Source organism: Hypanus sabinus, chromosome 13 (genome assembly GCF_030144855.1).
Source record: "Hypanus sabinus isolate sHypSab1 chromosome 13, sHypSab1.hap1, whole genome shotgun sequence".
In the NCBI taxonomy this organism is placed as follows: domain Eukaryota; kingdom Metazoa; phylum Chordata; class Chondrichthyes; order Myliobatiformes; family Dasyatidae; genus Hypanus; species Hypanus sabinus.
Window position 1 is genome coordinate 108,597,052 of NC_082718.1, and position 16,662 is coordinate 108,613,713.

Consider the following 16,662-nt stretch of genomic DNA (forward strand, 5'->3'; position numbering starts at 1 on the left):
TGCATAGTTCCCTGAAGGTGGAGTCTCATGTAGATAGGGTGGTGAAGAAGGCTTTTGGAACGCTGGCCTTTATAAATCAGAGCATTGAGTACAGAAGTTGGGATGTAATGTTAAAATTGTACAAGGCATTGGTAAGGCCAAATTTAGAATATTGTGTGCAGTTCTGGTCACCGAATTATAGGAAAGATATCAATAAATTAGAGAGAGTGCAGAGACGATTTACTAGGATGTTACCTGGGTTTCAGCACTTAAGTTACAGGGAAAGGTTGAACAAGTTAGGTCTCTATTCATTGGAGCGTAGAAGGTTGAGGGGGGATTTGATCGAGGTATTTAAAATTTTGAGAGGGATAGATAGAGTTGACGTGAACAGGCTATTTCCATTGAAAGTAGGGGAGATTCAAACTAGACATGATTTGAGAGTTAGGGGGCAGAAGTTTAAGGGAAACACGAGGGGGTATTTCTTTACTCAAAGAGTGATAGCTGTGTGGAATGAGCTTCCTGTAGAAGTAGTAGAGGCCAGTTCAGTTGTGTCATTTAAGGTAAAATTGGATAGGTATATGGACAGGAAAGGAGTGGAGGGTTATGGGCTGAGTGCGGGTAGGTGGGACTAGGTGAGATTAAGGGTTCGGCACGGACTAGGAGGGCCAAGATGGCCTGTTTCCATGCTGTGATTGTTATATGGTTATATGGTTAAATTTTATCGATGGTAACCTCAAGGCTGCACTTCAGGATGAAAGGGAACATATGAGATTTCCACTTGGCTCCACATATTGGTTCTGCAACAACTTCCTGCTAGGGAGAGTGTGGATGTCACGTTAATGGACTGCACTGTAGTCTCACTTGTTGGGGGAGTTAGTTTAGAACCATTCAGTGCCTAGTCCTGCATGCCAAACACATTCAGTGGCGTTTTTTAGGTAAACCTATATTCCTGATTAATGCAAATATCAAATCAGTCACTCATATACCAGCAAGTCAATGCATAAAAGCATACAAACATGGTCATAAGGTTCACTTGTTACGCAGCTGGGGAAGAAATGTGACTTTAACCATGGAATGATTGTTGGTGCCAGATTGGGTGGTTTGAATATCTCAGAAACTGCTGTACTTCTAGAATTTTCACATACATCAGTCTGTAGAGAATGGTATGATAATCATAAACTATCCAATCAGTGGCAGTTTTGTGGGTGAAAACAGTGTTAATGAGAGCCGTCAGGGATTTGGTTTAAGCTGACAGGAAAACGACAGTAACCGTAAAACCACACATTACAACAGTGATGTGCTGTAGAGTATCTCTGAATGTAAAACACATTGAACCTTGAAGTGGACGGGCTACAGCAGCAGAAGACAACAAACATACGCTCAGTGGCCACTTTATCAGGTACAGGAGGTATCGAATAAAGTGGCCATTGAGTGTACATTTAGTTTAGAGAGTAAGAGCAGGGACTCAATCCACCCAATTTTAGCCCACACCAATCATCAAACACCCTTTTATACAAATCTCATTTTATTCTACATTCATAAATACACAGCCTCCCTATGCTGACTAAGATGCTTCTCCAAGTTAATCTCAATTCTTCCAACATTCCCATTAACTCCCTCCAGATACCACTACTCATGTACACAAAGGGGCAATTTAACAGTAGCTAATTCACGTGACAACCTGCACACCTTGGGATGTGGGAGGAAACAGGGGGAATGTGCAGTCTCCTCAGATACAACACCGGAGAACAGGATCAATCCCAGTTCTCTCCTGTTTTGAGCAGCGACACACTCAAAGGATGTAAACTTTTCTGGAGTGAGATAAAACTGTGCTGCATTTCTCTAACCTGCTGGTCTCCTTCGTGGGGCTACAGCACGTCCTCGCACTGTAGGACCCGCTCACGTCAGCGATGGCCTGGAGTCCCCCACCTGTAAAATGAGACATTAATGGTGACGTTCTCTCAGCCACTGCAGTAATCCCAACAGTCTTGAGCTGCTCCACCTTACATAAATGGGAATAGAAACACCAAAGCATGGAAAATAGGACAGTTCCACCAGATGGACGAGGATGGTGGGGAAGGGGAACTGGTTAGGTCTGTTGTCCAGAAAGAAGCAGAGAGCATTAAGGCCTTCCTGATGAGGATAGAAGTATGCAGAGAAAAAGATGTTCAGAGTGAAAATAAGGCAATCTGGATTGATAACTTGAAGTGATTGATGAAGCTGTAATTATACTGAAACGTCAACTGTTTATCTCCCTTCACAGATGCTGCCTGACTTGCTGAGTTCCTCCAGCATTTTGTGTGTTGCTTTAGTTCATCCTTGCCCAAAGGCTGTGTGGTTTCTCCTTTCTTACTATTCTGAAAGGCTATTCCCTCACCACCACTGAATTTACTGCCTGCAACAGGCCAGCTGTTTTCTTCTCAGCTTTAGCAAAGAAAGCATCTACAACCCTTCGGTCCCTGCAGACAAAGTGCATTTAAAATTTGCAGAGATCATGTTAGGTGAAGGGAGACTCGAGTTTCTGGACATTGCACATCACGCTTTCTCCATGAGAGGGAGAGAGGGAGTGAGGAACAGGAAATGCAGGAAGCTGCTTTTTCCCAGCCGCTTCCCTGTTCTCTTCCTGAACCAGCAAGGATACTCTCTGAGGGTCACGTTGAAAGCTAAGGTAGCAATACTGTCATTTGTCAGGTAAATACTGAGCAATGAATGAAATGTTAGATACAATTAATGCAGTTTTATTGACAAAGGCACAAGAGCGATTTTTTTGAAGTCTGAACTTACCTGAAGTAAGTTTATCTTGGAGGGAGCAGAGACCCTCGCTGTAAGCCCCCTGGGTGATGCTCCGTGAATGTGCCAGTTTTGCTTTGGCCACATTGCTGGAGCCGATCAGACCGTCGCGTGGTGGATCCAGGGACCTCATCCTGTCCCTGGAGACACGCAATGGGTGGGTAGTGACAGGGCAGCAGTCTGCAGAGCCTTCACTGACACCACTGCCTCTCCAGACAGGGCAAATTGGAGGAGGGGCAGAATCCAGTGACCGAACTGGCCGGTTCCTGCAAGGGTAGGAGGGCCGCAACTTGGAATTCGAGCCTCCTAGACTACTGTTCATTCTCTTCCACTGATCCAAAATGATGGGTTTACCTACAGTTCCCTCACCTGGTGCAGGGCTGGCATTCTCTGTACGGCAAAAGGCTGGCATGGGTAAGATGTGGTACGGTGGGCGGGACCTGTTCATCGCCTCTTTATCCAGTTGAACTTCCCCTCGGTAATGTGGAGGGACTTTGGGAGCTGTGTTCCCTTGCTGCAACGGGACAGGTTCACTGATACACCCAGCGGAGAAGGCCTGAAGTGCTGGGCAGTTAACTCCACCTCGTTTCTCTTGGTTGTGTGACTGTCTCCTTGGAGCCTCGGTAAGTCGTAATCCAATACCATCACGATCAGTGATGAGACCTCCACAGTTCATCATGCCTGGGGGGTAATCTGCCACCAAAACACTGCCTCTCTGGGGACTGGAGTTCATGGGTGCCTCTATGGTGGAGTTTGGAAGGTCAATTTCGTACCCAGCAGGAGGGTTTTGTTGCAGTGAAGTTTGCCCCAACATATTGTCCTTGCTGAGCTTCGAAATCCTGTCACCTAAAGACTCAATGCTTCTGGATCTACGGGTCCGGCCCTGGGGCACAGCCTGTTCCCAATCACACACAGCCCGTGACTGGGTCCCGGTCAGAACTTGCTTCAACTCCTCCTCAAACTGTTGGACAATCTCTTGATCCTGGGCCGCGGAGTTAATGATAGCCTCCTCATCAATGTGCCCAACAAGCTCACCCTTCCCTATGGTTTTGGATGCCCAAATTCTTCTTGAGGTTTCCTGAAGAGCTGCTCCACTACCTTGCCCACACACCCGGTCACACCAAGCCCTCTCCTTCCTGGACTCTTTGCAAGGAAGTTCCCTGGCTTCACTTCCCAGCAGCTCTGGCTGACAGATGGTGGACTTGTGAGATGGTTCTCCCAGGGAGGCCTGGCTGCAGAATGAGAAGGTGCTGTCCGACCCAGAGTCAAAGCTCAGCTCAGGGTTCACCATCCCTTCGCGGAAGATGGAGGCGAAGTCCTCCGTGCACACACTGTTGGAGTCGCTGTAGTGGGCTGCCTCCTGAATCTGCTGGGGTCCCAGCAGGCTCTGAACTCTCCACTCATACTGCCGCTTCCTGGACTCACAATCCGCCCCTCGCTTTCCAGGCCCAGCCAAAGAAACTTCAGGAATGCTTCGGGGATCCATGCTCTGACTGCACATTACCTTCGCATCTCGAGGGCCAACTAAACTCCGAACTTCCATCTGCCCAGGGCAACCTGCAGCTGAGAGACAACAGCAGAGTTTGAGTGAGAGCCCCAGTTGCCCCTGATGTCCCTATGCAGTAGACACTCTACAAAACCCCAACCCAAGAATTTAGCTCCACTGAGAATGTTGTGACAACAGTGGAGCCCAAAGCAACATGCTGAGCACCAGGATTTGCACACTTTGCACTGGGACGATACACCAGGAGGAGCTGCTCTTTGACTGATTCTCCATGGCCTCAGAATCAAAGACAGCAGGGGAGTCGCTGCTTCATCTTCAGTCCCATCCTCCTCGAAACCAGCCAGATGTCCGTGCCTGACTCAGTGACCTTTGAACCTGAACCATCTGGGGAAACAGGCAGGACATTCCACTTCCCCACTAGTATTATCACTGAATGATGCTCAGTGCCGAAGACTAAGGAAATTTGGCAGGTCCCTGTTGCTCCTCATCAATTTTTATAGATACGCACTCCACAATAAGCATCTTATCTGGATGCATAACAGCTTGCTATAGCAACTGCCCTGCTGCTCTGTCCAAGACTACAGAAAACTGCAGAGACCTGTGGACACAGCTTAGCATATCGTAGAAATCAACCTCCTCTCAATGGACTCTATATACACTTCTCACAATCTCAGTAAAGCTGCAGACATTATCAAAAACCCCCATATACCACAGACATTGTGCAGAAGATGTAAAAGCATGAAGGCGTGTACTACCAGGCTTAAAGAGCTTCTATCTCACTGAATAAGACTACTGAATGGTCCCCTAGTACAAAAAGACTGACGTGTCCTAACAATCTACCCCGTTATAGCCTCAAACTTCCTCTGTAACTGCAACACCTCATTCTCCCACAGCACAGAAATTGTTCCTCATCCCACCTGGTCCATGCCGTCAAAAATACCCCATCCAAACTAGTCTCATTTGGCCCATAACCTTCTAAACTTTTCCAATCCATTTACCTGTCTCACTGTCTTAAAAAAATTGTTATCGTACCCGTTTCAACCATTTCCTCTAGCAGCTGATTCCACACAGATACCAACCTTTGTATAAAAATGTTGCCCCTTAAGTTTCTCAAAAATCTTCCTCTCTCTCTTTAAACCTGGGTCCTTTAGTTTTTAATATTGCAACCCTGAAACAATAAAGACTGGGTGTACTCACCCTGTCTATGCCCCTCATGATTACCCTTCAGTCTCATATGCCTTAAGCAATAAGGGCTTCGCCAATCTGTAACTCAGTCCCTCAAGTCTTTGTGAATCTCTTCTACACTATTTCCAGTTCTAATGCAGCCTCACCATGTCCAGTACAACCACTCCATGACATTCCAGCTTTTGTACTCAAAGCACTGACTTAAGAAGGCCAGTGCACCAAAAACTTTCTTCTTCACTCTGTCTACCTGTGACTACACTTATAGGGAACCATGCACTTTTACCCCAAGGACCCTCTGTTCTACAACACCCCTCCGAACATTGCTGTCCACTGAGAAAGTCCTACCTCAATTTGAATTTCCAAAATGCAATACACCACACTTATCCAAATTAAACTCCATTTGCCATTCCTCAGCCCACTTATTCAGCTGAACGAGAGACTCCTGTAATTTTTGATTCTTCATACTTCCTAATTTGGAGTAATCTGCAAGCTTGCTAACCATGGCTAGTAATTCTTAACCAAATCATCAGTATAAACGATGAACAACAATGGGCCCAGCACCGACCCTTGAGGCACACCACTGGTCACGGGCCTCCATGAAACAATCTTCTACCATCACCCTCTGCTTTCCACCGTCAAGCCAATTGTGTATTCAATTACCCATCTCTCCTTGGATCCCATGCAATGTAAGCTTCCAAATCAGCGGACCAAGTGAAACCTGATCAAAGTCTTCAGTGAAGTTCATATAAACCACAGCCTACCCTCATCAACCTTCTTGGTCATCTTACCAAGAAAACTCAACTAAGTTCATAAGAAATAATCTTCCACGTACAAAGCCATGCTGACTACTCTAATCAAGGGTAGGTGCATATCTTTTCCCTCAAAATCCTCTCGAGTAACGTACCTACCAGAGATGTTAGACTTATTGGCCTGTGGTTTCCAGTATTTCTTTGCTGCCCTTCTTAAAAAAAGGGAAAAGGGGCTATGATGTTCAACTTGGGAATGTTGTGTCAGCCAGTCAGGATGGTGGAATTGGGAGAAGGTTCTAGGGAAAGCTGGGCGGAGATAGAATTGTGACGGACTCTGGTGAGGTCCGTGGTCTTTTTGGGGGAAGATGCAGAGAAAAGAAGATTGGGAGAGATGGCTGTAGGATTTGATCAGATGTGAAGATGTGATTGCAATTAGTGCTTCATGAGCTGGAGTCCAAGATGGGAAGTTCTACCAGTGACTGGTGATGAGAATTTGGTGCTGTGAGCACAGTCAGCTTTTGGAAGATACAAGCTCCAACGCGGTGTACGTTTAGACTGGTTTAATTGTAATGGGCCCTTTTAATTTTTTCTTTTCCTCTTAATAACTGTATGGTAAAGCTGAAATTAGCAAATACCCTTTCTGTATAATTGTATGCGGTGTACCATCTGTTATTTCTTGCCAATGGATAATTGCGTTTGGGTAGTACTTACACAGCATTCGCTCAAATTGAGATGCAGTTATCAAAACCTCTCAACTTTCCTGTTTGGTTGGTCCCAGGTTATACAGACCCCAGTTGTTTATTGTTTAAGAAAAGTGGCTTTCTCACGGCCGAGTCCATTGGCTGTTGGCAGAGCTGGCTAGTGAGCTGAGTTTCTATACAAGGCCGGTGAAGGGGCTTCAGTTAGCCCGGATATTTGTGATTTCATTTGCTATCCCCTAGAGCTCAGAGAAATAATGACCCCCAGGGTTCAGAGACAGCCTGGGATTACACTTCCCCAAACCCATGACCTCTAGACCAGGGCTATTTTAGGTTGGTACTGAGCGACAAGGCTCAGGGTCATTGTGAGCTTAGTCCAGAATGTTCCGTGCTGTTTACTTCAATCGTTTTGCCAACAAGGCCAGCATTTATTGCTCATCCCTAACTAGCCATGAGGAGGTGGCAGAAGCTGACCCCATGAGCATCTGGCAAAGACGCTTACACAGAGCTACTAGGGAGGGAATTCCACGGCTTAGATCCAGCAACAATAAGGAGAAGGGCTGTCAGTTGCACGTCATCTGACTGTGGACATATATCATAAGCTCAAAAATAAAATAAAATTAAAATGCATGACCGTTTGGGACTGAGGCTGGGATATCTCATGTCTGAGCCTTGTCAGAGAATCATACAACATGGAAAGAATGCCTTCTGCCCACTACGACTATACCAGCCATCAGCTTGTTGTCTATGCTCATCCCAGTCACTCTAGCCTAAGAATTAGATCGTCCAGATCTAAATCCAGGACACTGGAAACCAAGGCAAGGGCAGGCCCATTGCTGATGGGCAGAAGGTACTCAGGTGCCTCACACTTTTCAGAGATGACCAGCAACAAGGTTTTTCTACCTTCAAAAAGGTCATGACATTTACCTGGAACATTGGGTTCAAAGGGGAGCTGGTGATCCGATTTGATTGAGGGGAGGAAGACCTTTTGATAAGGAAAGCCAGTGAGTGCTAGGGTTTCTAGGAAGTTACCAGAGCAACTAACGAGATACTTCCTGTTAACAGTGCACGAGCTGGGGAGCCTCATGCTCCAGCGGACCCAATAACATTTAGTGTTGGTCACTCATCTCTCTCACACAAAAACATAAGGTCCAGATTAAAAATGCATCAGCCTGAATGGAATGAGATGGTTAAACTCTCTAATGGTGGTCACCTCTGTCTGAACTAAACACATTTGCAATCAAATGCTAGGACAATCCTGGTTCCAAGTCAAGCTGGTTTTAGATAAGATGGTGATAACTTGGTCTCTGCTTTACCTGCATCTGACTGAGCTGAACGTCAATGGACTCCAGGAGATAGTCACAGTGGTCTTTCAGGGGATGTGATGTGGTCTCATTTCCAACCTGACTCTCTGTGCAGGGATGCAGACAGCAAGTTAAACTGGTTAGACTTAACCGTTTATTTTGAACAAGCAGAATCTTTGCACTATCTGGTAACATCTCCCCCAACTTGAAAAAGGACAGGAATACTTCCCAGTGATTTCTTTTTTAACCCTCCTTTGAAATTTTGTCAGATTAAATTCTGATCTTGGTTTTAGTGGTTCCACAGATCAGAATCCTGATATTCCCCAGGAAGGACTGGAATGAGCTGAATGGAGGACATCCAACCTCCTCTATAGATAGTACAAAATTGCTGAAATGTTTAGCATTCAGAGGGAGGCCATTTGGCCAGCTGAGCCATGCTAGTTCTCTATGAGCAATGCAGTCACTCCCAATCCCCATCTCTCTGAACCAGTAGCCCTGTTATTCAGAGAGTTCCCTTTTGGAAGAAACAATGAGTGTTTTCCAGATTGAGTTCATTTGCTGTAAGGAAGGTTTTCTTCATTTCTTCTTCAATTCTTTGCCCATTGCTTCAAGCCTGTGCCCTCTGGTTCCTGACCCTGACACCACTGGAAACAGTTTGACTGTCTTAACTTCGTCCCATTTGTGACTTTGAAAATCTCCTTCAGATCAACCATCTCTATTTTACCACCCCCTCCCACCTATACACCAGTCTTAGAACATAGAAAACCTACAGCACAATACAGGCCCTTCGGCCCACAAAGCTGTGCTGAACATGTCCCTACCTTAGAAATTACTAGGCTTACCTATAGCCCTCCATTTTACTAAGCTCCATCTACCTATCCAAAAGTCTCTTAAAAGACCCTATCGTATCTGCCTCCACCACCGTTGCCAGCAGCCCATTCTACACACACCACTCTCTGAGTAAAAAACTTACCCCTGACATCTCTTCTGTACCTATTCCCAAGCACCTTAAACCTGTGCCCTCTTGTGGCAACCATTTCAGCCCTGTGAAAAAGTCTCTGACTATCCACATGATCAATGCCTCTCATCATCTTGTACACCTCTATCAGATCATCTCTCATCCTCCGTCATCCCAAGGAGAAAAGGTCAAGTTCACTCAACCTATTCTCATAAGGCATGGTCCCTAAATCCAGGCAACATCCTTGTAGATCTCCTCTGCACCCTTTCTATGGTTTCCACGTCCTTCCTGTAGTGAGGTGACCAGAACTGAGCACAGTACTCCAAGTGGGGTCTGACCATGATCCTATATAGCTGCAACATTACCTCTCGGCTCCTAAATTCAATTCCATGATGGATGAAGGCCAATACACCGTATGCCTTCTTAACAACAGAGTCAACCTGTGCAGCTGCTTTGAGTGTCCTGTGGACAAGGACCCCAAGATCCCTCTGATCCTCCACACTGCCAAGAGTCTTACCATTAATACTATATTCTGCCATCATACTTGACCTACCAAAATGAACCACTTCACACTTATCTGGGTTGAACTCCATCTGCCACTTCTCAGCCCAGTTTTGCATCCTATCAATGTCCTGCTGTAACCTCCGACAGCCCTTCACACTATCCACAACACCTCCAACCTTTGTATCATCAAACTTTCTAACCCATCCCTCTACTTCCTCATCCAGGTCATTTATAAAAATGACAAAGAGTAAGGGTCCCAGAACAGATCCCTGAGGCACTCCATTGGTGACCAGAACTAGGACCAGGACCAGGAATAGTCACCAGGACTATTCCAACAAATCCCGTCTTCACATCCCTCTTGTGGTGACGTGACCAACAACGCACAAACTATGGCTGAATCAGTGTTGTATGGAGGTTCAACATAACCCAGTAGTTTCATTCTCTATATCTCTAACAGGGGTGTCTTTAAATCCAGTCTCTCAACCTGCCCATTCAGCCACTAGCAGACTCTGTTCCTTCACCCCTTTTCAAAAAGTACCATTTACACATTGCTCTTCTTTGCTCCTCCAATCAAAATGTATCATTTGAATTTCACCATGTTGTCACAACATACATCTCACTCTTGATCACACTTGCAAGTTTTATGATGTCTACAAGTCAGTTATGATGTTCTCTATGCGTGAGCCTACGTAATTAACGGTTGTACCAAGAAGAGTAGAACTCCTGGTATAAAGTCCTAGGTCACACCAGGGTGTTGCTCATTGGGCCCATAAAAATGTTTATCACAACACATTGCACATCAGCTCTTTTATTTCACAGGCTTTGATCATGTTGACAAATTTCTTTATTAAATGGCTTTCGATATATCAACATTTTCCCTCATTAACCCCCAGCAATGCCTCAATGGTTATAATCACAATTTGTCTTTAACAAGTCCCTGACTATTATTTCTAGTAGCTTCCCCAAACTAAACTGTAGTTGCTGGGTTAATTTTTACATTTTTTGAACAAGATTATAATATTTTCAATCCTCTGGTCACTTGACACTTTCCCAGTTTCTAAAGGAATTGGAAAGTTTAATTTAATTCATCCCCCCTGCATCCCATCTGGACCTGTGGATTTATCCATCTTAGACATGTAGCTTTTCTACTGTCTCCTCTTTATCAACTTCTGGCCTAAGCTACTTCCTGTTCTTTATTTTGGCAGCATTTCCTTCTTTTTGCTAAAAACAGATGGAGTTTACAACATCATCTCCCTGAAGCACGAAAGCATCGGGTTGTATTTTATAAACTACGTTATGAACTAGTCATTCACGACCCTCACGATCCTATACATGCCCCCTTCTCATTACTATTGCAGGGCAGAGGTACAGGAGCCTGAAGACCCACACTCAATATTTTAGAAACAACTTCTTCCCCCCCAGCATCAGACTTCTGAATGGTCCATGAACCCATAAACATAATCTCACTATTCCTCTTTTGTGCTCTTTCTCTCTCTCTCTCTCTCTCTCTCTCACAGTAAGTTTATTGCAACTCACAGTAATTTTTTTATGCCTTGCACTGTAGTGCTGCCATAAAACAATAACTTTTATTATGAGCCTCATTCTGATTTAATGAGTGAGCCCTTTTTAATGAGTGGCCCCAGGTCAAGATTCACCCACATGAAGAAACATCCTCTCCTCATCCTCCTTAGAAGTCCCCTTGGGATATTCTATGTATAAAAGAAACATTTCCATATACTCAACATAGAAGCATTGCTGAGAGCTTCCAATACGAAGAGATAAAGTAGCCATCTTCTCTTCTTTGGATCCTACCATCATCAAAAGCGATGGTATCACCTGCAGCATAATGTTTACCCACTGCTTCAGTCCAATGAATACAAAGTTTTGCAAACCAACTACCAATGTGGTCATGACCCATGCGCATTCCATGTGTGAACGGCACCAGTACAGCATTTAAGAAAGTGCTAGAAGAGCACCAGAATCACGTAGCCATGAAGGGCTCCGAAGCAAGTGCTAGAAGCTGGCATTCATGCTGAAAGGCCCAAATAGAATGGATGTGGAGAGGATATTTCCTATAGCAGAGAGTACAGCCTCAGAATATAAGGATGTTTCTTTAAAATAGAGACCAGGAAGAACTTCTTTAGCTAGAAGGTGGTGCAACAGTGGAATTCATTATCACAGATGGCTATGAAAGCCAAGTCACTGGGTATATTTAAGTTAAGGGTGTCAAAGGAGAAGGAGTTGAGAGGGATAATAGATTGATCATGATGAAATGGCAGAACAGAATCGATGGGCCAAATGGGCTAACTCTGCTTCTATGTTTTACGGTTTTATGATCTTATATCTTTATTTTCCTGTAAAAGCCTGCAAGAAATTGGTCTCCATGTAGTTTATGGTGACATATACATACTTGGATAATAAATTTACTTCGACCAGCAACAAATATCAGTGTTTATTAACAAGCCCCAGTACTGAACACTAAAATGAGAACATGTTATCCCAATAAGGTCCTACTGACTGCTCGTGTTGCTGTTAATATGCCAAAGTAGGATAATGACAAGACTCAGTCGTCCAAAAGGTCCAATATACTGCATCTACTTCCATAGTACAGGTAGAAACTCTCAGTCCAGCACCCTTGGGATCTAACAGGTGCAGGACCACAGAAATTGGTCCCAATCACCTTCCTTTGAGCAAGAGAACTGTTCTTTTTAAGTACAAACACTCTCCAGATTATACAAAGATTCGGAGAACCGACCATAACCTGAATTTCTCTAAAGTCAGAATACTGTCCATAAGATCGCAGAAGTTACAACGGTAAGTTAGTTTGCCACAGGTTAGTACAGATCTTAGTTAGAATTAGTATGAACATATACTACAGATTTAAAATATACCATAAGGTGGGATGTCAGACTTGAGATTTTCAACTTGTAGTACTGAGGGGTGATCTGACAGATCTATAAAACCATAAGATGAATGAGCAGAGTCTTTATTCCAGAGTAGAGAGCTCCAAAGGGAACCTGAGGGACATGGTTTTTCATACAATGTGGTGTGCAAACAGAAAACGTTTTCAGGACAAGTGTTGGACATTGGTACAGTTACAGTGTTTCAAAAACATTCAGCATGTACCTGGAATGGGAAAATTTACAAGGGATATAAGTGAAATGCAGGAAAAAGAGATCAGCTCAGGTAGACAAATTGTTGAGTTGGGCTACAGTGCCCATTTCTCTGTTCTGTAACTTCATAATAACTAAGGCTACCTCTTCCATCCCATCCAGAACCATAAACACAGGGGATAACCCTTCACTTGAAGCTGTTGGTAGTGGGTGGTTTGGAGTGTACAATGTGGGGAAGGGAACACATTCAAATTGTGAAAATGCTGCCTTTCTATGGAACTGGTGAACTCACGGCACAGAGTCCTTGGGAGACAAATTAAAATTTACTTCAAATTTTTGAGGCATGGTGCACAAGCAAATTCAGACTCAGTGAAGAAGGATGATTTTGGACTAATGCTTGCTGAAGCCCTCCCCTGCCTTGTGTCAATGTCAGTTAGAGACTGATGGCTACTCTGCTGCAGCTGGTCAACACTCTTCTCCTATGGAATTAACACTGGGACAACTGAAGCTGAATTGGAAAGCCAAGTTTTTGACCAAATAAACTGTGTGTACTTGTTAATCTCATAACAGGTACAACCAAGCACGAACACTCAAATCCCTTGTAACACTCATAAAAGGGGTTCCCAACCTTTTTTATGCCACCATGGACCAATACCATTAAGCAAAGGGTCTGTGGATCCCAGATTGGGAATCCCTGGTCTAAATCTTTCTATTCCAGGTATCTGTCTAAATGTTTTTGAAATGTAATTGTACCCAGCTACAATAATCCATTCTATACACACACCACACTGTGTGGAAAAGTTACCCCTTTCAATCCTTGCCTTTCACCTTAAAAAACCCACATCTTCCTTTTTTAGATCCCCCTACACTGGAATAAACGCTGTGGCCATTCAGCTTATTGATGACAATAATATCATAAGGCACAGGCCATTAGGCTCCACCGTTTGATCATAGCTGACCATTCTCAGAAAATTCCTCTGTACTCTCTCCAATGTCTTTCTTAGATATGTTCTCCAAAACTGCTCACCACATTTTAAATGTGACCAATGCCTTATAATGCCTACACGTACAAACAAGCTGGATGAACTCAGCAGGGCGGGCAGCATCTGTTGAAATAAGCAGTCAATGTTTTGGGCTGAGACCCTTCATCAGGACTTAAGCATTATAAAGCCTGCCTCTCGTGATTTTATAGACCTCCATAAGGTCACCCCTCAATGGTTGCAACTCAGATATTGTAGACACAGGATTATATCCAAATGAGACTGCAGGTCAAAGTTTAAGGTAAATGTATTATCTAAGTACATATATGTCACCATATACTATCCTGAGATTCATTTTCTTGCGGGCATTCATAGTAGAGACACAACAGAATTAATGAAAAACTACACATGAAGACTAACAATCAACATGCAAAAGACAAACGGTGTAAATACAGAGGAAATAAATAGATAGATAAATAAATAATACTGAGAACATGAGTTGCTGAGTCCTTGAAAGTGAGTCCATAGATTGTGGAATTAGTTCAGTGTTGAGGTGAGTGAAGTTATCCACACTGGTTCAGGAGACTGATGTGTGGAATTAGTTCAGTGTTGGGGTGAGTGAAGTTATCCACACTGGTTCAGGAGCCTGATGTATGGAATTAGTTCAGTGTTGAGGTGAGTGAAGTTATCCACACTGGTTCAGGAGCCTGATGTGTGGAATTAGTTCAGTGTTGAGGTGAGTGAAGTTATCCACACTGGTTCAGGAGCCTGATGTGTTGAATCAGTTCAGTGTTGAGGTGAGTGAAGTTATCCACACTGGTTCAGGAGCCTGATGTGTGGAATTAGTTCAGTGTTGGGGTGAGTGAAGTTATCCACACTGGTTCAGGAGCCTGATGTGTGGAATTAGTTCAGTGTTGGGGTGAGTGAAGTTATCCACACTGGTTCAGGAGACTGATGTGTTGAATCAGTTCAGTGTTGAGGTGAGTGAAGTTATCCACACTGGTTCAGGAGCCTGATAGCTGAAGGGTAGTAACAGTTCCTGAACGTAGTGATGTGGCAACTAGTGCATCTGTACCTCCTTCCCATAGTGTCCACAGATAGGTAAGAGCTAATGTTTCTGATCGACCATCTCTCCAGAAAACCAGGTACAACACTGAACATAAAAAATGAATAAAGAATAGGCCATTTGGCCCCACGTGCCTGCTCCCCCATAACCGATCATTTACCGCAGCCTCGGGTCCCTGCACTAGCCCCGTATGCCATGATGGACTAGGCCGTTTCCACTGCTTCCTGTAGGATTTTCTATTCAAGGTGTTGGTGTTTTCATATCAAGCTGTGATGCAGTCAGTCAATACACTCTCTATAAATTCTAAGTTCGTCGAAATTTTAGATGGCATGCTAAATCTTCACAAACTTCTAAGGAAGTAGAGGTGCTGCACTTACATTCTGGACACAGGACAGATCCTCTGAAATAATAACACTGGGGAATTTAAAGTTGCTGACCCTCTCCACCTCTGATCCTCCAATGAGGATTGGCTCATGGATCTCTGGTTTCCTTCTTCTGAATTTAACAATAAGCTCCTTGGTCTTGCTGACGTTGAGCGAGAGGCTCAGCCAGATTTTCAGTCTCCCTCCTATATGCTGATTCATCACCTTTCATTCAGCCAACAGCAGTGGGTCGTCAGCAAACTTTGTTAGAGATGTAAGCTTGAACTAAGACACTAGAGGACTTAATGCGTAAGTTTGCAAATATGTAAATTTAGATTCAATTTGAATCAAACTTTGATAAACTCTGAAACATTTTATTTGAATCAGAAGAGTCTGCTGGGGAAGTCTGACTCCACGTGTCTGCTGGAGGATGAAGGCCAGAGACAGACTGTTTAGGAGTTAGAGAACTGTATGTGCTTTGTCGCTTGATAGGTTGTTTTGTTGTGTTGTGTCTTACTGCTGAGCATTGTGGGCACGCTGTGCTGCTGCCCCAGCACATCCTTGGACATGTCGGCTGTTAAGTGAGAATAAGTAAACCTGAATCTGCAGTCAATCCATGGTGATGTAGTACCCCACTACTGCCACTGGAGGGGCTCAGCGAGCCATTTTTAACAAGCAAAAAGCACAAGAATGGGATAGGAAGCAGAGTTCATTGTCACATGAACAGGTAAGTGGGGTACAGGTACAATGAAAAACTTACTGACAGACACATAGGTTTAGACTGATGGATTTCCTTCTTACACTGCGGCCCAGTACCAGCAAGAGCTGCCGCTTGACCACACGTTACAGGCAGTGTAACTCCCCAAAATATAAAGCAAATCTACAGAGCCTGCAAGTATGAGGTTGATAAATAAAGAGAGCGGTTGAAATACTCAGCAAAAAGGCAGCCCTCATGGAGGGAGGGAGGGAGAGAGAGAGAAAGAAGTGGGCTTTATTCAAGGAATGCCAATTAAACTCCAGTATCCAGCATAGCCAGGACTTCAACTTGAATAGACTGGCAGATTTTTTGGACTACCGGATGTTATTCTGACATGCATTTAATTCATCTTTGTAAATACACAATTACACAGTTGATTATTTTTTTCCCCCAATGAACCTGGGGGGTTAATAGGGAAACAGGAGATAGATAACTCGGTAGGAACTGGGACCCCAGTAAATGGAAAGGAGGTGCAGGATCAGCAGAACTCAGTGCCCAGTTCCAGCGTTAAGCGGACAGTGGCTCAAGTGCCAAGTGGGTGGTGCCACTGTACCCTGTTTACTGATCTCCCTGAACCTACCCCTCAGAGCCATTGGCTCTCTAGAAGGTGAGGGGCAGTGATGGCTTTCCCGAGAACGAACAAGTGGCCAGCACACCTTCAACAGGAAGGAGCCTAGTGACCTCTCACCGACTAGTTGTTGCCGGACATCACG

At 44.3% G+C, this 16,662-nt stretch overlaps 1 protein-coding gene across 11 annotated transcripts in view; it reads right to left on the reverse strand.

Annotated features, from left to right (window-relative positions):
* Positions 1-16,662, reverse strand: part of si:ch211-102c2.8 (uncharacterized) — a 121,086-nt gene that overhangs the window by 90,908 nt on the left and 13,516 nt on the right. For all 11 annotated transcript variants that reach the window (XR_009515482.1, XM_059988427.1, XM_059988423.1 and 8 more), the window contains exons 2-3: positions 2,764-4,332; positions 1,827-1,908 (exon numbers count right to left, since the gene is read on the reverse strand). Coding sequence is in view for 10 of the 11 variants with exons in the window: in XM_059988427.1 (XP_059844410.1) it covers positions 1,827-1,908; positions 2,764-4,332 (1,651 nt within the window). In the remaining variant the exon portion in view is untranslated. The remainder of the gene's footprint in view (positions 1-1,826; positions 1,909-2,763; positions 4,333-16,662) is intronic.